Source organism: Danaus plexippus, chromosome 28 (genome assembly GCF_018135715.1).
Source record: "Danaus plexippus chromosome 28, MEX_DaPlex, whole genome shotgun sequence".
In the NCBI taxonomy this organism is placed as follows: Eukaryota; Metazoa; Arthropoda; class Insecta; order Lepidoptera; family Nymphalidae; genus Danaus; species Danaus plexippus.
The window spans coordinates 523,876-549,050 of NC_083556.1; the positions used below are offsets into that span (position 1 = coordinate 523,876).

General features: G+C 32.2%; 2 protein-coding genes across 2 annotated transcripts in view; one reads left to right on the plus strand and one right to left on the minus strand.

The window, feature by feature from the left end:
* LOC116776103 (diacylglycerol kinase 1) overlaps positions 1–19,201 on the minus strand; it is a 62,399-nt gene extending 43,198 nt beyond the window's left edge. The window contains exon 1 of the mRNA XM_061525362.1: positions 18,934–19,201. Coding sequence (XP_061381346.1) covers positions 18,934–18,948 — 15 coding nt within the window. The 5' untranslated portion in view covers positions 18,949–19,201. The remainder of the gene's footprint in view (positions 1–18,933) is intronic.
* Positions 19,202–22,600: 3,399 nt separating this feature from the next.
* LOC116776263 (dihydrofolate reductase) lies at positions 22,601–24,598 on the plus strand. The gene is made up of 4 exons (XM_032669407.2): positions 22,601–22,890; positions 22,958–23,129; positions 23,439–23,549; positions 23,669–24,598. The coding sequence occupies exons 1-4, from the start codon at positions 22,805–22,807 to the stop codon at positions 23,855–23,857; spliced, it is 558 nt and encodes a 185-aa protein (XP_032525298.2). The 5' UTR covers positions 22,601–22,804; the 3' UTR covers positions 23,858–24,598.
* The last annotated feature ends 577 nt before the right edge of the window (positions 24,599–25,175 follow it).

Below are 25,175 nucleotides of genomic sequence, written 5' to 3' on the forward strand. Positions count from 1 at the left end.
CGAGAATCTGAAATCGTTGAACTTTAACTATATATCCTTAGTAAGAGTTTACATCCTTAAACTAAAAACTTACAGTAACCAGTTTGTTATTCTACCTACATTTATATTATGGTGAGCCATTTTAAGTCGTAATACAAGTAATTAGGGCTCAAATTTAATTTATTTTCACCTATCGTCTGTTATACAAGAAATATTTAAGATTGTTTCATTATAATAATGCTTTCAGATCTTTTGTAATATCGCACGAATCCTCTCCGATACGGATTCTAAAGCAAAATTTATTGATATAATATGATTTATGTTCCAGCTATCTCAAACGTTTATTTTGCCTCCGTTTTATTATCCATCGGCGTGTTGTTATAATATTTAGAGCTTAAAGTATTTACAACACGATGCGATAAATAAACGAATCGAATTATAGAAGACACGAAAATATTTATTAAATAATTTAGCAAGTTCAAAATGTATATCGTCTTTGTAGACGCGATCTCGAAGGTTGAACAGCGTTCCAGACAGTCTGTTGTTCGTCATACGAAACGATGTGTGTAATATATATATATATATTGACAAGAGATTATCAGTTTAAATTGATTTATATTGATGGACCAATCAATCAAAGCGTCCGTGGTGTAACTAATTCAATATCCTTCATTATATCTCGCCGTCTACACGTTCCTGATGAAACTCACCTATAATCCTGGTTTATATTACATTTATATATACTCGATTATGTATAAACATTAAGTTTTTCGATTATTTATTATAAATTTTAGTATTAACGTTTCTCAGTTGAAGGTTATTTACTGCGAAACGTAGGTATGTAGTGACTTTGATGATGATTTAATTTACGTGGAAGCTAGAGAGATCTGGATAGGTTTAGACCTCTATAGAAATAAGGTCACGTAACTTATTCATACTTGTTTTTTTTATTATAAACCTTAAACATAAATTTTACTTTTCCTCTTCATGTTAAGCTTTCACTACTTAAATGCACCTGCGACCACAAGACGAGATGTATCCGGCTTTAGCTAACTACAATTTTAAACTACTAAAATCCTTGTAACCTTAGTTATCTGTTTATGAACAATGTTTCAATTTACGTATTAAAATAAAGGTCGATAAGGAAAAGAAAATCAATAAACATTCTCCTAAAAAAATAAGATTTAATATTTCAGATTTCCAATAAGGCTTATTTAACGACTTTTATGAATTTGTACAAATTTAACCTCCGGAGTTTGAACTTTCGAAATAATGAAGATAATCACTGATTAATTGGATTTTCGTTCGAAAGTAAATATAGCTGCAAAAACTTTTATTTATATATATATAACCTCTTTTCTTGGAGTATTTATATATATACATATGTATTAAAAAAATATCCAACCAATATATATGTACATATACTTACTAGTTTTTGCCAGCGTCTTCGATAGTAGCATCGGATTTGGACTGGTAGAAAAATGTATAAAGTGTTTCAGAGGAACTTACCAAGATGCTGAGATGAATTATAAGATAACTTAATCATTCTGTTCTCTAACCTATATTACTCTCAAAATTCATCAAAATCGGCTTAGTGGTTTTCGCTTTACAGCACCTCAAACATCTGTACATACATGAAACTATAGCATACCGTAGATAAGTATATTGAGATCGCTGTTCTCTAACCTATATTACTCTCAAAATTCATCAAAATCGGCTTAGTGGTTTTCGCTTTACAGCACCTCAAACAGCTGCACATACATGAAACCATAGCATAAGTTGCGTAAGTACGCTGAGATAGAAATACGAGCTCATTTTTTTATTCTGAAAAAAGAAGAATGATCACAGTCTATTGAAACTAATGTGTATCATAATGTTATTTATTTTAGACAAAAAAAAATTATAACTTAAATTACAGTAAAATCTATTGTACAGATAATATAAACCGGATCTGTTAGGAATAAAACAAAGAAATAAAACTATTTTTATATTCTACTAAAATAAACGAACGCGTCATAACGTATTCACCTTTACCTACGCTATGGAGTCGTTAGCGGATTAAAGATTTGCAAGTTACTGAAACGTGAACGGTGGCAATACTTTTATTGTGCGATTCGAGTCTTTCTTTTTCATAATATAATGTATCTTCTATATATTTTTCATATAATTTAATAAAATTGAAAAGGTATAGAATATCTCATGTAACTATTCAAAGATATTTCATATTGGAATCATTATTTTTATACTTTTTTGGATCAAAATGCTGAGGTATATTTTAACAGGTTTAAAGGAGTTCTGAAACGGTCTTCATTTTAAGACATCTAACCATTTAATATAGTTGTAGACACGGACATCCTAATTTAATTTCTTATCTATTATGAATCTTATTAAAGAAACGATATAGATAAATATCCAATAATTTTAAAATTGTAAAAGAGAGAGACGAAACTTGTCAGCATTGCATAATTCACGGTCCGGCTGCCGGGTTCATAGTTGCAGGGAGAGGAGCTTCAACAGTGCCTGGATTTGCGACCCAGGTGTAGGTGTCAAGGGCCCCTATCTAACGCGTTAAACGCTCACCTCCGCCTTATGTCTCAGTATAAACAATAAGAATCCCAATGATTCTAATTCTCACACAGCTTGGACTAATCTTAACTTTTTAGGGTCAACTTTCATAGTCCTGAACATTTTTCGTTATAAATATTTAGCCCCAATCAACCCATATTAGGATAATAATATTCGCGTGTAACAATATGTTAACGAAACAAAGTTTTTCGGATACTAAAGATTTTTTTATTATTATATATCTGCATAATCTCGACGTTTTCGTTACTTCACAGCGACCGTGATCACGGACAGACGTGGTGATAGCGTCTGATGTAAAATAATTAAAAAAACGCGTAGTAACCGAAAAACTTAGTTTCATTTAAACTACATTAGGTATGTGTTTTAGTATATAATAGTGGTGAAAAGCAGTAGAGTAATATATATATCGGCGCAAGCAGCTTCAATGACGGATGCAACATGAAAATAACTCAAGGCTGTCATCAATTATTATAACAACTTATTGGTCGTCGTTACTATTGTTAAAAGTAAAACGAAATCAAAGAGAATAGAACTAAAATGAGATCTAAGATTTTCGCGAGTATTCATTTAAATAAAACTAGTATTATTCGGATTTACTACGCGGATTTTTATTATTTAAAAACTACATAATCCCGACGTTTCGGTTACTTTGCAGCAACCGTGATCACGGGCAGACGAGGTGTGAATGTCTGTCAGTTGGTCCTTGTTATTTATCATCTACCGCCATCGATTTCTTAATTTTCTGGCGTACCGCTCTGGATGCCGGCAGAATGCGCTCACGGTGTCTTGAGGTCCTGCGGTGTGGTTACGGACATGGGATTTTATATTTTTAAGAACGGGGTCCCAGGTGTTTGATAGATTCCAGGCGCATAAAAATTCACAGGCGCGCGTCGAAGTCAGCAGTGTGTGAACACACAATGGACAAACCAGGCCACTACATTCGTTTTGATAAACCTCAAATCCTCGCTCGGGAAGACAAATATATACCGAGATTAATTCGCGAGGCTATTGAAATTAAAAAACATCCTAATTTCAATAGAGAAGATGGCTGGAATCTATCAAACACCTGGGACCCCGTTCTTAAAAATATAAAATCCCATGTCCGTAACCACACCGCAGGACCTCAAGACACCGTGAGCGCATTCTGCCGGCATCCAGAGCGGTACGCCAGAAAATTAAGAAATCGATGGCGGTAGATGATAAATAACAAGGACCAACTGACAGACATTCACACCTCGTCTGCCCGTGATCACGGTTGCTGCAAAGTAACCGAAACGTCGGGATTATGTAGTTTTTAAATAATAAAAATCCGCGTAGTAAATCCGAATAATACTAGTTTTATTTGAATAGAACTATGTTTGAATTCTGGTATAAATATAACGTCTGGACGCACGACAGCGGACTGCAGAGTTCAGCGAGTGCGGAGCATAAAGAATGTGATTATGAAGAACCTTCGAGAAATACAAGAACATTTAGAAGAATTGAAGTTTCATTTTAAAATATCTGGAACGTACTGAAACAAGTCACATTAGAGACGTCAGCGAGGCTGGCGTCCTGTCTTTAAAAACAATGAATTTGTAAAAAACCCGATATATATGAAATCCGGGACTAATTGCTAATAGATCTTGTTTCATTGATGTTGAGACAATACTTCCTTATACAGAACTGCTCAAAGTGGACGATCCGTCACACAGAACCAATATTCTACATTATTTAAATGATCTTAAGCTATCTTCGTTTGGAAATCTTTGAACAAACGAAGTAAAAGAATGATTAAAGCTGTCCAAATTTTTGTATCGTGGAATAATTTAAGTTTTGAATATATTTTATTAAAGAAATAGGTTTTTTCCTCGATATCCGCTGGATACATACAGTGAGGTGAACAAATAGACGTCGCGTATCAATAGACCAGGTAAGTGGCCCATAAAAAGGCTAGCGGCCTTAAAATAGATTTCAAAGTTTTTTCACGAAAACAAACAATTCCAGCGTCCCATATAGCGATGACAAATTTTAGAGAGAGCTCCTCTTTGATGTTTCAGATAAATAATGGCAGTTGGAAACAATGTGGTCCAATATATAAGTTTTAGCGATTTTTCATTAAACATAACCGTCAAGTCAAAGGATCCAATGTTACGAAATAAAAACTCTATTATTTTTTTGTTTTTGTAACCCTGATTTAGTTAAATAAATAGTAACTGCAGATAGAGGCAGTAGGCATTTTTTCCCCTCTTCAAGAATTGTACTCATTCTGACGCAAAAACTTTTACAAGTTGTGTTAAAGTTTAAAATTAAAATAAGAAAATGTAGAATGAAAAAATCTTCGACACAAACAGGAATCGAACCGAGAACCTCGGGGAAATTCAGAACGATGTAAGGCTGTGATTATTATTATGGCATATTATATTTAAATTTGAACTATTTTCTGTGTTTAGATTAAGTAAATTATTGACCACATAAAAAGCCCTTAACCCAACCCGAATCACCTATTATTTATATATATTTTAATAGCTAAGGACATCTAGCTGTATTTACTAAGACCTCTAACTAATGACCTCATAGGCTTTTATTTGGAAAGAGAAAATATTGGTACATTGGTAATTTATTATACATGTAGTGTTTCGATAAATATTGACATCAAATCTCCAACGTGAACAGCCTCTCCGGACTGTGTCCATTCTAATTTTTGATACACTTGACAATTGATGGTCCCATTGTTGGGTGATTGATTAAATTGTGAATATTTTATATACAAAAGCATCACTTTATTTGTCTATGATGATGTCCTCTAGAATTGTTGCTTTGGGAGCCGGGATCTTTTCTACTTTTCTTAGTATAAATCAGGCTTACTTCGTTAAGATTTCTTTTAGGCTCACTTCACACTAGCCACGAATTTTAAGTTCATCCAACTAAGGATAGAACCGGTGAGTGGTTTTGAATTTAACAACTGTGCTGTCGCTAGAGAGTTATAGTTTTCAAATGCTGATAGGTAATTATGAAGACAAGGACCATAATAAAAAAATTCCCTATGAATAAGACAAACTAGAGCAAATTTCTTAGATAATGAAAGTATTATTTGTATATATATAATTTTATCTTTATGTTAGGGATAGAAAATCATTACTGAGTTAATATCGAATGTATATTTTATCGGTTATAGTAATATATTTCACATCACTATTTTGCAGTGCAACAAGGGACAGTATTTTAGAGCGTTAATTACACATTTAAAGATAACATTTCTACCCACGCGAATGAATTGCGGGGACCCTAGAACACTAATCAGATTTACTTGCTTTAGTTGTAATAATGGAATTCATTACAAGTTATGTAAATAAAAACCGTTTAAAATATTTACAACGCATAATAACTATTAGCACTCAGGGATTGTATGTAGAAAATATTAAGGAGATTAAATTTTTTTTTTTTTTGGTTTTGTTTTGTTTTGGAAACCTGTCATTTTTATTATCAAAACATAAATTTAAACACTCGACTCTTGGGAGGCACAATCTTGTTTATTAAGCCAGTTTGGTGAACTCTTCATCCGATGTACATTTTGGTAGGAGGGGAACCGAAACGTAGAGATGTCTATATAAAGTAGAACATTTTAAAATTGTAATGAAAATCTACAATATGCCTGAAAATATCACTTCCCCTGCGCCCAGGTGTTATACAAAAAACACTTTTTCATTTGTGATTACATTTGCCATTACAGCAGCATTTTATACCTAAACACATATTAACATATTTGGAAGTGCCCTCAAAAAGCCATTAAGAAACAAAGATACGAATTGCGTTATAATAATTAAGTAAAGTTTACCTTAGTTAAGGAAAATTGCTTGGAAGCTTCAACGTAATTCCATCGTAACATTTTCCTTCATAAAACAATTTAATTACACTTTATAATAGTAATAACGAAATGATTACCGTGTCTAACTTGGGAGGAATTTCTAAGTGCTGTTGCCAGATAATTTTATATTGATATATTTTTTATGAAATACAGGTCTGTAGGCCATTTGGTGCAAGGTGCTACTTAAAACTGTGTTCATGTTAAAGGCCCGATTATTATTATGATTCAAAGGGACCTTTGAGGTTTGACGCTACCTAAATGGGAATTTAGATCTGACGTCTATACACATCTATGCCATCATACGCACCTGTATCAGCTTCTGCACGCCAATATTCTACGGGAAGGTGATTATATAAAATGGACGAATACGAACAAAATTCATCACTTTATTGACAACAGCATGAGAAATTTGGCGGTAAAACGCCAAGGTCCAAACATGTTTCAATTGTAAATAGTTTTAAAACTCAAAATTTTTCTGTTCTTTCAAAAAAAGGTGGTGCAGTACAATTATTACAATAAATTATATACACTCGGAATTCAATGAGATAGTTAATTATAACAACGGGTTTATAAGATTTACTCACGTACTATTAAGGGTACGTATGTTCAATTTTTAAAGCGGCTTGCACGTAATATCCTTGAAAACACAGGTTCGAATCTTACTAAAGACGGAAAATATTGATACCGGTTTTATTTAAATATTGATTATTTTTAAAAAAATTTATGAAAAATAACTTGAACATTAGTATACCCCGTTCATTTGTAGACCTTTATTTATAAACTTTTTAAAAATTCCATTTCTTAAAGATAGTAAAACACTTGTATATTAAAAAGATAAAAATTTTACATTATTAAAGAAATCGTTGGCGGTAGATGACAAATAACAAGACTAACTGACAGACACTCTCATCTCGTCTGACCGTGATCATTGTTGCTGCAAAGGTGTCGAAACGTCGGCAGTATGTAGATACAAAATTAATCATAATAATTTCTAAAATGTATGGATTACATAATTCGTTCATCATTCGCTTTTGGCGGGAAAGCGCACGGGACAGATGTTATAATTTATATTATTACATCGATGACTCAGAAGAAAGCTTATAAAATATAATTTAAATCATTCCTATGAACATTCAAGAGTTTTTTTTCTTGTATTTGATTAAAGCGTCCATCCTATCATCCTATCAGTATATGTTTGGGTCTCTGCCAAGCCTATCAAACGATTTGCGTCCGTGCCGTGTATAACGCACTTTATAATCTTTAAATCTGCACCATAGAGGTCATAATACATCGCATCTATTTATTTTAATCTGTCGATTGAGCGGGAAAATTTGACAGCTGTCAATTAACGCGCTATTTCAAGAATCGGTGGTTATTGAAATACAGATCAATATATCGAATGGAGAACTGTATATGATTTAGTCTGAAGAAACAAAAATGAAACACGATAATTGAAGCGGGCAATAAATTTATAAATGTTTTATACACATATTTTTGTATGTTTTTTCGTGTCACGGATTCTGCGGTGCACAGAAATTTAATGAAAGCTATTTATTATTCCGGTCTCGAATTCATTAAACAATGTTATGTATGACACAACAAATGAGTAAATTTATATTTTCCCCCAGCAGTAACCTCTATAACAATATGATAATTACGTGACCTTTGATAAATATTACTCACTATCTAGGAACAGCGTGTGAAGTCATCAATATGGTCGTATTTTACTTTCCCTTGTAGTCACTTTTATCCATTTTTTATCTCTAAATTTCTCTGAGTTATTGAAATCGCTTGAGCCAAAAAATCAGTGCCCGATGGGCGAGGAATGACACATTTCTTTGAGTCTGTTGTTAATTAAAAAAATAAATGCGTTTTTATCATTCAAAACGAGTTAAAAGGGCTGAGATTATAATAGGTAATCAGAAAAAATCCCACCACCATTATATAAAGTTTGGTAAAGGAATTGAAAAAACTATGAATCAAATTTGTAGCATACCTACAATATACATTGCCTGTGCTCAATTAGAAATAGAGGTTAATTTTCTTTTTGGTGTTAAAAATTACTCAAAAGTTGCAGATAATATGGTATAAAGGTTTCCAAGAAGAAGACAAGCATTCTTAACTGTGCAAATGTGTTTAAATATGCACATTGATGTCATAGTAACTATGGTCTTCCGACTTTTGGGATCTTCAACCAACAGTATATAATTTGATGGAAGATTTTTTATTAACAAACTGAAAATGATTGCAAAAACTAGCTCTAATCTAGTCGGAAGTTCTTACCGGATATAATGAAGTTGAAAGTGACAATTTATTAATCGACTGTCCATCGAGAGCAGTTTAACTAAGTCGATGGAGTGATTTGTTATGATGGATTAAAAAAATCGCTTTTCATACTTGGCCTCTTATCCTTTTAATGAATATTGAAAAATACGCTAATTTGAGAAATATTAAAGATGTAATTGGAAATTACTATAACTAGGAAAAATTTAAATTCGAAGGTTCACTTGAAGTCTGAAATTTATTTGCAAAATTTTGAAACCAATATTCAGAATACTTCTGATCATAACTTAACAATTATTACTGTGGTGTTTGCTTTGGTGTGTGTTTGTGTGATTTAAATTATTTTTAACTTAGTCTTGTTGTTAATTGAGTCATTCAGTCAGTCAAGAGAATATGTCATTCCTTGCTTGAAACCTTTTTTAATCTGCTATGGATTTTTTTGCTTAGGTCCTTGTTAGGACCGTCTCTATTAAATCTATGTACATATCATGTGGTCTCATGTGTTGCAACTGCAGAAGACGGTTAGTAGAAATTTATATTGTATATAGTTGTTTGGCATTCACATTACAAATAATATTCAGGTTTTGAGAATATTGGATTTAATTCAATTAGCTATAATTTTAGGTCTTCATTCCACTTGTTCTCATAACAACAGTAATTAAAAAGTGTTTTTCAAGTCCTATAAGAAAGCCGGAAGCTGATATTCGAAGAGTTTTTATGATGATCATCCGGTCTACTGGCTTCTGCCTCGAGGGTTTGTGGTCTATGTATAAAAATGAACACGCCCAATATACTATTGTACATATTTAAGGTAAATCTTTGCGTCTTCAATCATTGTATTGTTATAAGTAGTTAGTCGTTTGCGTTGCATTGAAACCTGGTCTTATAATTTCAAATTATAAGATTGAAATCGCCAACCCGTCTTGAGCAAGCGTGGTGATTAATGCTCTAACCTTCTCCATGTGAGAAGAGGCCTTTGCTCAGCAGTGGGCTCCTATAGGCTGATGATGATGATGATGATGATTGCTGTGACGATCGCTTGTTCAAAACAGCGTCAGATTTAATGTTACAATTGTAAAATCAATGTATTAGATCATTATTTTGTCTTTATATTATGGTTTTTATTTCGTCAATTGAGTCTTTATCTTGATTGGTATGCAATTTTTTTTCTCAATTTGTTTTTAATGATGTGATTGTGAGATTCTTTTTATAGGATGGCAAATACCGATAAGACTGGCGATAAGCGGTTCTATTGCGCATAACATCACGTGAGACTCAAATAGAATTTAATCACATTACTTACAAAATAAAACTTAAGCTATTTTAAACCTCCAACACAAAATGTGCACAAATGTCTGTGTGTGGCTGTAGTCCCCAAAGGGATTGACCGATTTTGATGCGGTTTTTTCGTATTAAATCCAATTTTCTTTGCGATGATTCTTAACTATGTTCAGTTAAGAATATCAGGTCTTTTATATAAATAATGTTAGGTATTTTTGCTTGTGATTAGCAGTTAGTGGTTCATGCGTCTAGGTATATTCGTTAAAAGGGTAATTAAAGAAATATTAAATTTTTCAGATATGAACTAAAAAGAAAAATAAATACGTTAGGTAATTAAAGCATTATTATATATATAATGCTTAAAAATATATAATAGTCGTATTTTTGTAAAACTACAATAAATAAACATATTTTTAAATTAATTAAATAACTGAATGCTTCAGCATGTTCTTTAAGCCGTTAACGTAAACATTCTTATCTTAAACATAGCCCTAGCAACACACTGAGCGGAAAATAGTTCAGTATATTAATAAGTGAGCAATAAAAATGTATTATATCCGCTCTCGCTCAGCAATAAGTGCTCTACCTAAACGCAGGTTTACGACTCGCATAGTTTATCTTCAGGTCATATGTTACTATCGATCTCGGACAGCATGCGATCTGTTATTTCGAGTTCAATGCTTATCTTATTTTCGTGTTTAACGATCGTACACAACACTAGTTTCTAATCCGAAAACATTACGTTCATATTATTAAATATTTTTAAGTCATCAATAATTAAGAAATCTGAAATTATATTATAGTTTTGACGTGTTTTCCGGCTGAAAATGTAAAATTTCACTGATATTTATCTGAATAAAAACGGCAACGTGTTTAAATAAATCTATTTACACGATTTGCTTGTGTTTAACAAGGTAAATTTTTCGTCTTTTTAATTATACCGAAATAGTTTGAGATAAAAATAAATTCTTGCTGTGTAGATGTGTCAGAATGTTGATGTTTATGAAATGGGACCACAGACTATCAGACATTGTATGATTGAACAGTCGACCCTTAAACCTATATGGATATAATTTCGTATATTTTGAATTTGGATGAAAGTAACATTCCTTACAAATAAAATAAACATGAACTTAGAGTCCTCTTACTCGTCAAACGAAATTCTTCGAAAAAAATTGTGGATAATTTTTAACCAGCCTTTTGCCCAAAAACAGTTTAAAAAGATACCAGTTTAGATCTGGATAGAGCAGCATCCACAGTAGTTTATGCGATCCTTAAATGTATACGACTTCAAAATAATAGTTAAAATCTGGTTCATCAAAGCAAATACCACGGAGCTGTAACCTCTACAGCAGTAACAATGCATCAGATGTATATTGTTGCAATGGACTATCTACTGGTGGGTTAACAACATTAGGTCTGCCAGCGTTCCCAAAAACAATATTAGATGTATGGAAGTCGTAAAACATATTTTACTACAGTTTTATTGCCGTCTAGATTGGCTACGCTGGCCGAGTAATTAAAACGCAATAAAACTGTTTATTATCTCTGGCTATCAAATCATATTATTCAATTAATTTTTATTGTTAATGAGATTAGTTTTAAAGTAATCTCATCCTCGAATCCAGTTATGAGGGATTGTGATATCAAAAAAAAAAACTATGGATAATTTCTTTGACTTAGTAATTATTAGATTCTTAAGACAAATATTTCATTCCAGTGTTAGCATTCATTTCATTTATTAAATTATTAAATATTCTCTTCTTTCTCACGATTTCAAGTATGTTTAATATCTCATAAGCAATAAATCAATCTTGTTATATTATTTTATATGTGCACCCGCGTTAGATCAGCCTGTCTGATGAAATGAGCGTTTTACGCGCGTTAGATAGGGCCCCTTAAACCTATACCAGGGTAGCAAAACCCAGGCACTGTTGAAGCTCCTCTCCCTGCAACGATGGACCCGCCACCCGCACGTTGAATCCATGGACGATGAGAAGTTTCGTTTCTGGTCTAGTACTCGCATTTAATATCGCGCTTTGTTTAAGTTTTAATTCAGTTGGAAATCGATGAAAATTCTTTGGTTTCGGTTTAGACATATTAAATTTTTCAGTTAGGAGCACACCTCTCATGTCAGTTTTATTATTGATAGTTAATTATGAATATGGTACAGTAAAATAACGCCGTATGCAAGTGGCCAAGAACAGCACCAAAATGGACAAGTGGCAAAAAACTAGGTAACTTAAATTATTCCACGTCACGCCATAACTCGAGGAGGGCTTAACAGGATTTATTGCTTTTTACTCTGTATAGGATTTTTTACATTAAAAAATATCCAAGAAATTTTATCGCAACTAACAAAATGTAGTATTGTAAAAACTTTTTTTTAAATCCTCTTTGCTGAGAATATCTGGAATAACTGTCAGTTATCTGTCATTTTAGACGTATCGTACGGCAATATCTTTTACAAACCATACTTTTAGTTGTTTTAGATCTACTAACAAAGTTCCTAATTGTGGGTTCAGTATAAGCAGTTAAAATTTATTTAATTCAAAAGTCAATCCCGGATCGTGTCTCCTCCATTCTACACGACGCTGGCTGAATATACTGTGCACGTCTTTGCACGGATGAAGGCCATATTTAAAACAACCAACCATCGTTCTCCTAAACGTAATATCTTTTTTTAATTAGTTATATATTCCTAATCAAGAACTTTATTATGGACAATGAGAGCTAAGAATATGGGGAGTATTATTATTTCCAAATTTCACATCTCGTCCTCGTGATCACGGTTGCTGAAAAGTAACCGAAACGTCGGGATTATGTAGTTTAAAATAATTAAATACGCGTAGCATAATCTGAAAAATATTAGTTTCATTTATTATGGATGTCTATGGCAGGCATTAAGAGGTAGCTGCAGAGTAGACCTTAGCTCTGGTTGGTATATCTTATAGAGATAAAAGGACGTCTGTCGGTTCAGCTGGCTATATATAACTAAAATATACTCTACCACTACCACCGAGTTAAATCGTTATAATTTCCCGAAATTTACCTTTCGAAATCATCGCGAAACTTGACTCTGAATACCGATGTACATATTGTGAAACAACAGATACGTTTTATGAATTAATATTCAAAGTATATCATCATTCGCCGACTTTGTCCGTGTTCTTGAAGATTACACCGATAAATTCAATGTCGAAAGAAGAAACAATTTTGTTCTACCTTATAAAGCAATTCAGGAACTAAGTTCGACTCAGACGTTACTGATAGTAATTGTATTATTACAGAGAATATGTTAGTTATAAATTCGTGACATTTTTTAACTCTTGAAATATAAAAACCAAAAATATTATTACAATAGCAAGTGGGTAACGAAGACACTAATAGTGTGCTGAACATAAGTTTTCCTCTTGACACTAAATATGAAGGGTTTCCCGTTTCTCACTACAAAATCTACGTTAATACTACGTCAAGTCTTATGGATCAAAAACGGTGAACGCTCCGTGTGTAGTATCACGGTGAATACTTGTGTAAGCGTCTAGATTTTATTTTAGTGTAAAACAGTTAGTAAGAAAGTCAAAACTTGCTCCAATACATAGTATTATACAGAAATTCTGAATATAACCCATGTACATTAAACAGATTTAACCTATATACTTTTCAAACTTGGTAAATAAACAAGATTGATTCAGGAACATTAACAAATATATAAGCGCGCTGTATATAAAGGTGATATCGTTAAATCCTTAAATGGTTTCCATAAATATTATACATGCAAATGTCGTGCAAAACTAACTAAATGCTTAACAGCTTAGCTTGTTCCTACAGCACGAAAATCAGGGCCTTATAGCTTGATTAACATAGTAATGTTCATGGTGAAACACTACAAGGCTTAAAACTTTAATCTAACCACTCGATACATGTTCAATTACAAGGCTTAAAGCGACTAACTACGCAATATGACTTAAAATTTTTGTCAAGATAGTCTTAAATAAATTAAACAAGAGTCTTGGAGGGCAATGATTTGCAGAGGGAAAGATCTGTGAGCTGCGATATTCCCCTCTCCATAGCATCCATCGGTTTAACATTAAATAAGACAAATATTTGAGGGAATATCAAAATATTTTTATCCAGAATCGAAAACACTCACCTCTCTAATCTATTATTTGCTCAGTCTCCACCGAATGTCGGGATTTCCTCGAAATCGTATTATGGTGACCCGAATATCAAAACAAACACAGCCTAGAGATATTTTAACACAAGAGCTTTTTAAATAAACTCCATTTAGTTCGTCATAAATTAACTTTAAAAAGGTTGTGGGCAAGTTTTGAAATTACAGTAACTAGAAACGTAATACTTACAAGCGATTATATATTGTTTTAACTGGTTACGAATAATCAAATATTCACAGAAACTGTTTATTCGTTGAATAAATAAATAAACGAATAAATTACTAAATATAATTCTTCAGCGTGTACACGGAACTAAAAAAATTTAATTCAACAACGAATTGCTTCGTACAAATGATATTCAGGCCACATACAACGTAAATAAACGTCCGTGTCTAGGTTATATATATCAATATAAGTTAAAAAGAATCCGTATGAATCCAATCAGTATATTCTGGATTTAATTCCAGCATCCATCCATCCATCCATCCATCCATCGTTCCATCCATCCATCCATCCCATCAAACCACCTCCTTAATAATTTATGTAGGACAGGCTTGTTATTTTCTCGCACAAAAAAAATCTTCAAAAGCTAATATTATCGCGTTTAATGTACTATGTATATAAATTTATTCAAAGGACTGTTGAATCAAGTGCTATCAAATATTTCCGATGTATTCGTTCCCATGGTCGAAATAATTAAAATTTTATACTAGCTAATGCTTGTGGGTTTACTTTGTTTCAGTCGTATTCTATATCCTTGTCACGTCTTACGTAATATATATATACGTATCGTCGCTTCAGTTATAATTCAACATACCAAAGACAATATTTATATATTTGTTGTATCAGATATAAATAATAAAGTTTAATGTACACAACGGATATTTTTGCACAGTGTGAACACGCCCTTATTATTCCGTTATTTTTACGTGTCAGTATCTTTGGTGTAGTAACTCTTAAACAGGTGTACAGATGTTCGACCTGGTTTTACAGAAATATCACAGTTTAAACAAAAGATACTCAATGTCACTGAACTGTGATGCGTAATTATATTGATTTTTGATAATCATACAAAAAACTACATTCAACCCGCGACTCCGCTCGCATGAACGTCAGAATTAAGATAGAGATATACATAATATGTTAAAACAATACGTAAAATAAAATTACGTTGTAGTATTTTCATTTTGAATGACCTGGATACCGACAGCGCGGTCTGTCGGGGTGGTTTGTGAATATAAATTATCTGGGACGTCACTCGAACGCATAAAAAAAATATCATTCAAATCGGTCCAGAACACACATACAGGAGAATTACATATAGATATATTAGCATAATATATTATTAATTTTATTGCATGCGAAATAAGATCTCATCTTAAATAATAATGAGATAATACAAAGCTTTAGGGAAAAATATATTTCTCACAGGCTATTTCATTCAACAATGTCTCGTCATTTATAATGGGATTACATCGTATATCGCGGACGAAGTCGCGGTTTGAAGCTAATAAAAAAATTATCCGATATATCCTGTGATTGAGATTCATGACATAATAAAAATCGTGTACATCATGGATCTAATGACAGACATCATGACAACTATGTGAGGTTCCCTTCATCATCATTGCGATGGTTATAACAATAGCAAAGCTCCAGAGGAACAAATATGTGTATTCATCAAATTCATCACAGCTCACTTTGCATGTAACTTCTTTATATAATCATATTTCCTCTCACCCCTGGAGAGTTTTCCCCATAATCCACAGACTTCATCCAAATGTTCGTTTCAAATTTGGTTAGGTAGAGAGGAGCTTGGACGGTGTAGGTGAGCGTTTAACGCGCGTTAGATAGGGGACCCATAAACCTACACCAAGGTCGCAAGTCCCAGGCACTGTTGAAGCTCCTCTCCCTGCAACGATGGACCCGGCACCCGCACGGTGACTCCATGGAATGATGAAAGGTTTCGTCACTTTCTTATAAGTAATAAGAATTTATAGCTTTTTGAATACTTTTTCTATTTGAAGTATATCAAAAGCGATTTTAGGGACTTTGTTTAACTGCATGTCATAAAAATTTTCCTGGCATTTTGTTGTTTATTTTTTTCCTTCTATGAAAGAATTACGTTTTTGTTTTAATTATATCCATAGAAGGCTATAAAATTGTAAATAATATGAATAATAATAATAAAACTTTCATGAAGAAGCAGGCAATGAAATTACTTATATATTTCCTTCACAATAAACTGCTCTCTATTTCTCGATCTTACAAGAACTAATGAACTTCTCCAATAATTTTAGAGCCATATCTTATAAATACATCTTTAAGTCCAAAAAACTCAGTACCCTTAGCACAAGATTTATCTTCACGCTACAAACTGACCGTGTCCAATTTTCCCTAAATAAATCACCACACGAGACAGAATCACCGTAGGCATATAAGTCAAAAACTTAAACCGCCATACGCTCTGTGACGACACACTAAAAGTAAGGGGCCTAATGTAATATGATGTAACCGATGTAAAATACGTCAATATATTTACTCTGCGTTTGACGTCACACGTGCAATTCAACTTCTTAATATCTCTAATGCATTGTAGGCTAAGATTATGCCCCTAATACGTAATACATAATTCGGTATGACTAGCAATGAGTATATATATATAAGCAATCCTTCAGGAAGAACCTATATGCAATCAAGTCTATCCAGAGAAATGTGACTAGTATTATTTTTAATAAGATGCCTTGATAAAAACAGTGCCAAAAACATTGACCTGATAGAAGTCTTTTTTTTATATTCAAGGCGGCGAACGAGCAGCCGGCCTACCTGATGGAAGGTAGTCGTCACATGTGCAGAGACAGACATGTGCAGCATAAGGGATGTTGCGGATGATGCCGATCTCGGTTGTGGGAGAAGGAGCGAAAAGGGTGGGAAAAGGGAAAGGTCAACCGTCTTCCTCACTCAACGGACATAATGAAGCCATTAAACACTACTTCACGCCGATCTGCTGTGAGAGGGTGGTACTTCCCCGATCGAACCAGCCCATGTTCGAGCTGTAGTAACCTGACCAGAGCTAGGCTCTACCTACAAAAAAGTCTATCAAATACAGAAACCCTAAATATTAGTCATTCAAACTTTATTATTTTTATGTTAATGTAAAGTACACTTAATACAAGTTCTCATTGTCACACTACAAACGGGACGTTTAAAGTTCATACATTATTCCTTGCACATTACTTAATTACGGTCGGTGAATTTAAACGGAAACGCGTGTTCAGTGAAGCAAAGAAAACTTGTTATAAGCAAATTTATTTCATATAACTTTTAAACGCATGTTCTCTCGCATGTTGCATGTCCTCGCGTATTCTAGAATCATATTTTTCATTGCCATGAAAAATTATCTAAACGGGACATCTTTTACGCTGTAACTTAACGTCTTTATTCTCATTATTTTATGTCGTAACACACAAAGCCTACAGCTAACAATTAAAAGAAATGTCAAATAAGCATCACGTTCATGGAGACTATTGTCAAATAGTCTGTCTAATTGGATTGTAGCTTGGAATATTGGAAAAGCGATCTGAATCACAATGAAGGGAACACAGGGGCTTATAGTGAGGACAGAAACGAGCGGCTGGAAACTCAAGATCATATAAATATCGAGTCATCAAACACTCTTACTACGAGTTCCTTACACACTGACATACAGTGTCGAGTTTACCCTTCATAAATCCACACATGTGATTGTTTTATATAAGTGATGAACTGTAAAATTTCTGTGTTTAATTTTTCGATGAGAACTAGGAGTAACAGTACTGCTTATACGAGTGAATCAAAAATGTACCCTGGTATTTTTTTTATAGTAAAGCAATTATAGTCTATGGTCTATTTTTATCTTAATAATTATTAAAAAATTGATAAAAAACTTAAAACAACATAAAATACGAAATTAATTAACTGATGGACCGATATTAACCAAACAACTAAAAACTACTGCAAGGAAACTGACTTTCATATGAAGAAAACCGCATCAAAATCTGCCAATCCGTTAAAGGGGAACGATGCCACAAACACACAGATAACGCGAAACTTATAACATTCCTTTTGGACGTTAGATATTAAAATAACAATATATAAAAATGAAAAAAAAAATGCGATTTGAATATGTAGTGGGGATCTGACGTTTAGATTATAAGCACACATAACTATAGGTAAAAAAAATATGTTCAAATACACACTAGGAATACTTCCCAGGCTTCCCATAAAGAATGAACATTTTTTTAACGCAACCCTCTCCCGTGTGTACACAGCCACCGAACTACATCGCTAATTCATTAAAACAAGAGCATTTGTGTATTTGCTGTAATTATCACAGGAAATTGTTTACTTATAACAAAAATGACGTCATCTGTAGTAAAACAGACCAAATGTAACATTATTATTATACAAATAGAATATGTATTTGCTTACTCTCATATAAAATAACACTTTTAATAACAAAACTGTAATAATTGAGACGTTGAGGAACGCCCGCGATGTTTATAAAATCAAAAACATACGTACGGCTTCTTAAAATATAATTAATGACCACCAACTGCTGTGTAACATTCAAATAAATTATTACAAACAAAAAATTTTAATGCAAATAAATAGCTGAGAATTATAGCTACGGTCGGACATTAAAGTGAAATTGGAATATTCAACAAATAACAACATTATTGTTTACGCCTTATCTTATAACCTTCACGTATAAAGTTTAAAAATAACCATTAACATTCTTACCGTAACGTCTAACATCGGACACTTCCAAATGCACTAAACATTGCACTTCACGCAAACACTAAATATCAATAAATTTCAAAATTGGAACACAACAATCTGTCAAAATTGAACGTTCGAAAATTACAAAGTTTTTGTTTTAATATGTCACTTTCATCATACAGTCGGTACTGGTTAGTAAGTCATATTTTACAAAAATACACAAGTGTAGATTTACGGAAAATTTTGCAGATAAAATGACAAAGCGACCGCACCCAACGGCGGTCCAGTCAGTACTGAAAAATGAAGCTGAACCGTGCTATCGTACAGTTTTCAGCAAATCTATAAGAGAAAGTACACATTATCGCCATCCCTGTCCGACGACCCCTTTCCATCTTCCGTCTCCCTCTCCACGTTATCCTGGCTACTCACGGATCCAAAAAAACTTCCAAAAATATCAAATTACGCTTTCATTACACGAAAATGGGACGAATATTTTTTTAATTTTCCGGATGGCGGTATCTGCTTTTTGACACTAAATTTGGCGGGAACCGTCCGCCCGTGATTACTATTTATGGCCTCGGTTGACATTTTGACAGATTAATTTAAAAATAAATGTGTTTTTTCCTACAACCGATATCGTAATCCGTTTTAATTTGAAATTGTAATGTTTTCATTTTATACGTGACTTGAACTACAATCGTAAGACCTGTGTAATAAAATCATTCGGAAGTTTGTATTTATGTCAATAGTATGATTTACTTTATTTTACTCACAATCATAACAATCCCATATAATTGAAAAAAAAAGTACCAACCAAAAGTATTGTTACCTACCAAGAATCAATTTTTGTCGTTCAGTAACTGCTCTAAAATAAATACGGAGAACGTTATTAAAAATATTTTTTTTTTTTTATTTTATAATTACAGGACGTTATCTTTACATTTCTTAACAAACTTCAACGAAACTAAGAAGAGTAATTATTTGAAAGATTCGTTTACTTAATTTTAAACGTAACTTCTAAATTATCAACGTTTTTAACTGTTTCAACAAATAGTAGTTCGTTTATTTTAAAGCTCTTAATAATTAAATACAAACACCTTTATATGCTCGGACCAATATTTTTTACATAAATTTTGGAATAAATTTTAAAATTAATAACAAAAATCTGTTTGAAAAAAAAATATTGAAGACATTATTGCCCCTTAAATAAATACCTTATTAAATTGACAGTAATTTAATTAAAATTTATAAAGGTTTTTAATATTTTCAGATTTTAATAATGTTGCTTTAATACTGTAAACGTTTTTTTATATACTTTTTATATAACACTAATATATTTAATATTACTTATAAAATAAAACCATTCACGCATTTTAACAGATTATACTAATTATAACAGTGAACTTAAAAAAAAAATTAATCAAATATAAAACCTTCATGGAGACCATAATGACTTTTATAATTAATATAACAAGACCAAATGAAAATTAATCAAATTAGTTAATAGATAAAACAGTAGGTAAATATTCGGCACATCTTATTATAATTGGGGTGTCATATAAAAGGCATTTAAGCTGCCGCCATTTTAAGTATCATGGTAAGTTTATGGCGAAGGTGCTATTGTGGAGTTAATGGGATATTTTGTAAGTTTTATTGTTTACGGTGGTGCTATATAATATTTATTTCTTTAATATTGATGCCATTAATACCTCTCGGATATAATATCAGAGAACCTAAATAATTTTTAAAAGTTCCATTATTTAATTAATTATGATCTTGGCTCACATCTACAATCGATGTTTAAACAGAAAAAATATTATTATTATATAAATGCTACGTGAAAATGTAACTTAACATAGAGGTTTAATTTTTGTAGCCATCTATTGCATGTCGCATTTCAGACACATGCCTGGTAGGGTTAACAAAAAAAAGTCGGCATAGCAACCGAAGGCATTATATGGCAACTGCGATTTCTTGATTTCACGAGGTCCTGCGGTGTGGTCACGGACATGGGATTTTATATTTTTAAGAACGGGGTCCCAGGTGTAGGATAGTTTCCAGCCATCTTCTCTATTGAAATTGGGATGTTTTTTATTTCAATAGCTTCGCGGATTAATATTGGTATGTACCTGTCTTCATGAGCGAGGATTTGTCGTTTATCAAACCGAATGTATTGGCCTGGTTTGTCTCTTGTGTGTTCACACACTGCTGACTTCGAAGCACGGCTACTTTTGATATCTGAGATATGTTCCTTCACCCTTGTACCGATACTCCTGCCGGCATCCAGAGCGGTACGCCAGAAAATTAAGAAATCGTTGATGGTAGATAATAAATAACAACACCAACTGACAGACATTCACATCTCGTCTGCCCGTGATCACGGTTCCTGCAAAGTAACCGAACGTCGGGAGTACCTATGTAGTTTTTTAAAATAATAAAATACGCGTAGTATAATCCGAAATATATTAGTTTTATTTAAATGAATACTAGCGAAAGTCTTAGATCTCATTAAACGATTTTTTTTTTAATTTTAAGATTAAACCTAATTGCTTTACATGAATTTGTTTGGTGAAACATTTTTATAATATATAAATAACAAAATATGAATGTTTGTCGACAAACCTTTAATATGCCAATCAAACATCGAGTAAAATCTTATTTTGTTATACGTTCACCTCATAGTGTATTCGATGTTTAGCTTGTTAATTGTTTTATTGGATCTTGCACGCATACCAAACCTCCTTTGAGATACGTGTCACCATCCTTATGATGTTTCATTTAATTTCTTGACGATCCTTTCATCTGATTCTTACTTGATGTCACCAAGAACTAAGTCAGAATAATGGACTGTCGATAAAAAAATTAGACTTTAATTGAATCTCTAATAGCATCACGACCGTATAATCGGCTAGAGAAGTTTCTCCTTTTTGATGTTTATTAAAAATAACCTATGTTACTCCTCATGAGATTGCCTACCTGCGAGTGAAATTCTCGTCATAATTGGTCCAGCCGTTATAGATGTTATGAGGAACATACAGAAGTGTCCGTTAAAACAACAAAAATTTTGTGATAGTTGTCGTATATACTGTCATCTACGTTCAGCGTAAAGCTGGTATTTTGTTGAATTGACAAACAACCACTTGAATTTAATTTATTTGTATGAATACAATCCATATAAATAAAATATAAGATATTTTAATCATATTATATTAACGTATAAAAACGCATAAAGGGACATATATACATATGTCCCTTTTTTATCTAACAATAAATATGTTAAGTGCTTAGATAACAGAATACCTTACCACCATACATTAATAGCCATTTCAGTACATATTAGCAAAAATAATATTCCAGTATATAAAACGGTTTAAATTGTAAAATTAATAATTTTTCATTTATTTGTAAGTGCAATGTTTTAAAAGTTTCCTATTGTAAAATTAAATATAATGTATATCGATTGTCATTTTAAAACCAACAAGTCTCTAAACGGAAAATAAAATGTAATAACAATAAATTATACTATTTAAGGATATAATATATCGAAATGTACGATCCCCAACATAAGTGTTTATTGTTTTCAGAACACATAGATAAGTTATAATTTAAGAGGCCCTTAATTGTGAGATAAGATATTACGTTTTTGGACGAGTTTTTTTGTTAATGTCAAAAGTCAACTGCCAATAGAGATGTTTAACTTAAGTTTAAATTATCTTTTGTTAAAGTTGTTATATCAAATGCTATTTGTAATTCCGTAATAATATATAAAACAAGTTATTATTAAAACTTTATAATATATTCATGTAATATAACTATAAGAACGGTTAATTTGTAATTTGTAGAGTCGCTCAAAGTTCTGTACGGAAAATATTTTTGTGATAAGTTTTTGAACATGTCTAAAGTTAAGTTAAATTTAATAGCAGCTGCCTGTGAAAACATGGGTATTGGTAGCAACGGATCGCTGCCGTGGAGACTGAAGTAAATTCATATCTGAAAGTTTTATCGACTTTTTGTTAAGTTTACTTTACAAATTTTTCTCCTTTAGAAAAGAAATGGAATACTTCACGACAATGACGACTAAAGTCAAAGATGCATCGAAAATCAACGCTGTGATTATGGGAAGGAAGACTTGGGATTGCATTCCGAATAAATACAGACCTCTGGAAAACAGACTGAATATTGTACTCACGCGGCATGTGGATGTTATCAAAGACAAGGTTGAAATTACTAGATTTGGTTAACATATGTCCCGCGTACAAGTTTCAGATTTGTTTATCAATGTTCAGCGTTACTTCCAGTAATATCCTACGAAACGGCTGAAGCCAGTATTTACAGTTTTCAAATACAGGTCGATACTTAAATATTGCCATTACAAAATAACAATGGTTCAGTATTATAATAAATTATATTCAGTCATAAAAATGATTCGAAGGATTATAGTATTTTATAATTAGTACGGCAGGAATGTTTTGTTTATAAAATCTTGAGGATATTGTCTTTATATACAAGTATTGTTTATTTTACAGGTCCCTAAGGATGTTGTGGTTGTGTCCGGCTTAGATGAAGCCATAAGCTATATTATTGATAGGAACGATGTTGAATCCACTTGGGTTATTGGAGGTTCGTCTGTATATCAGGTATAGTAATTGTTATAACATAAATAAGATAAATTTTCATGTTTTAGGTAAATTTCATGGTATTTTTCACATTCATATATATATATGTATGTCTCTTTACCTCAATCTCTCTATTCCAGGCATCAATGGATCATCCAAATTGCGGGAAGATTTATTTGACTGAAATACAAAAAACTTTTGATTGTGACACATTCTTCCCAAACATCAATAGACAACGGTTCCATCTCATTGATGAAGATGATATACCCAGGGATATACAGACAGAGGGAGATATTAGTTACTATTTTAGAGTTTACAAACGACTCTAACAAGAATTTTATTGAACATATTATATAAATATCTCATGATTTTTGCCCTCGTAACATTATCTCGGCTTGCTAGCTGAGGTTGAGTCATTTTTGTTTTACATACAATAAATTGTACAGTTGATTGCCTTTTGTATGTTTATAATAAATAAACATTCATGTCACAATAGAAATGTCCTATGTAGATTTATATATGTGCAAGAATATCTTTATTTAATATTATGTTTAAAAAATATGTAAAATTTTAGATAGTTGAGGAATAGATTTCACATAATCTAGTAATGCTTGGTTGTGTTATAACTATAATGGTAAGCAATTGTTCTGAGATATTTTTATAACCGCATTGATGAATAACTTAGACTTGGTATTTTTCTGTATTTCATATTTTTTGATACACTTTTTATACGATATATTCTGAGAGCACACATTTTATTCGAAACGAATATTAAAAATTTCGGAACGCACCCGGAGTGACGTTAGAGCGATGACATTTGTTTTATTCACTTTTGCGCGGGAAAATATTTGTCGACGCGATTTGTGAGTGTCTTTGCAAATTAAATTTAACTTATTCAAGGTTTTTTTGTTTTAAGATAATAATTAATTAGTTAACAATCTTTAAGACAGGTTTGTTCCTATTATGGTTAGATTTGTTATTTTAAAGCTGTAGATTTGTAAGACAACAATATATTTTTAATGATTTTGTTCTATGTATGAATTTATACATATATATTATAATAAAATGCATTAATGTCTTTTTCTTTCCTATTTGAGTTATAATTAAAACCTACATTAGAATTTTCTTTTTAATTCATATATAGTGTCCATGTTTACGATAGTTTTTAAATCATTTACAATTGATTGATGTTCACTGCCGAATTATGTTAAAGTAATGTTTTATAGAAAGTATTTTGCAAAATTTTGACTCTCTTTGCCTTGTTTAAGTTTTAAATCTACTTAAAATTACATACATTTAACTTCTTTACTTTGAACTTTTCCTGATTGCTATGGTATAGTTATAGATTACTATAGTAGTTTTGTTTCGGTTCCTATATATATAATATTTAATAATATTAATAGCGTAACATAAACCTTAAACCCACTCCCGGGTCGCAAGTCCCAGGCACTGTTGAAGCTCCTCTCCCTGCAACGATTGACCCGGCACCCGCACGGTGAATCCATGGAATGCCGAGATTTCGCCTCATTCATTATGGGTAAATTTGAGTATTTATGAAAAATACTCGAAAAAACACATTTTAATATTTTTTATAACAATATATCGAGATTTCTTAACAGCCTCCATCTTTTAATTTGGTGTAATCAT

Excerpts from the sequence above, each read along its gene's own strand:
- LOC116776263 (XM_032669407.2), top strand. The coding sequence starts at position 22,805 with ATGTCTAAAGTTAAGTTAAATTTAATAGCAGCTGCCTGTGAAAACATG. Across the intron at positions 22,891-22,957 it reads TCGCTGCCGTGGAGACTGAA|AAAAGAAATGGAATACTTCA; the intron begins GTAAATTCATAT and ends TTTCTCCTTTAG. Across the intron at positions 23,130-23,438 it reads TGGATGTTATCAAAGACAAG|GTCCCTAAGGATGTTGTGGT; the intron begins GTTGAAATTACT and ends TTTATTTTACAG.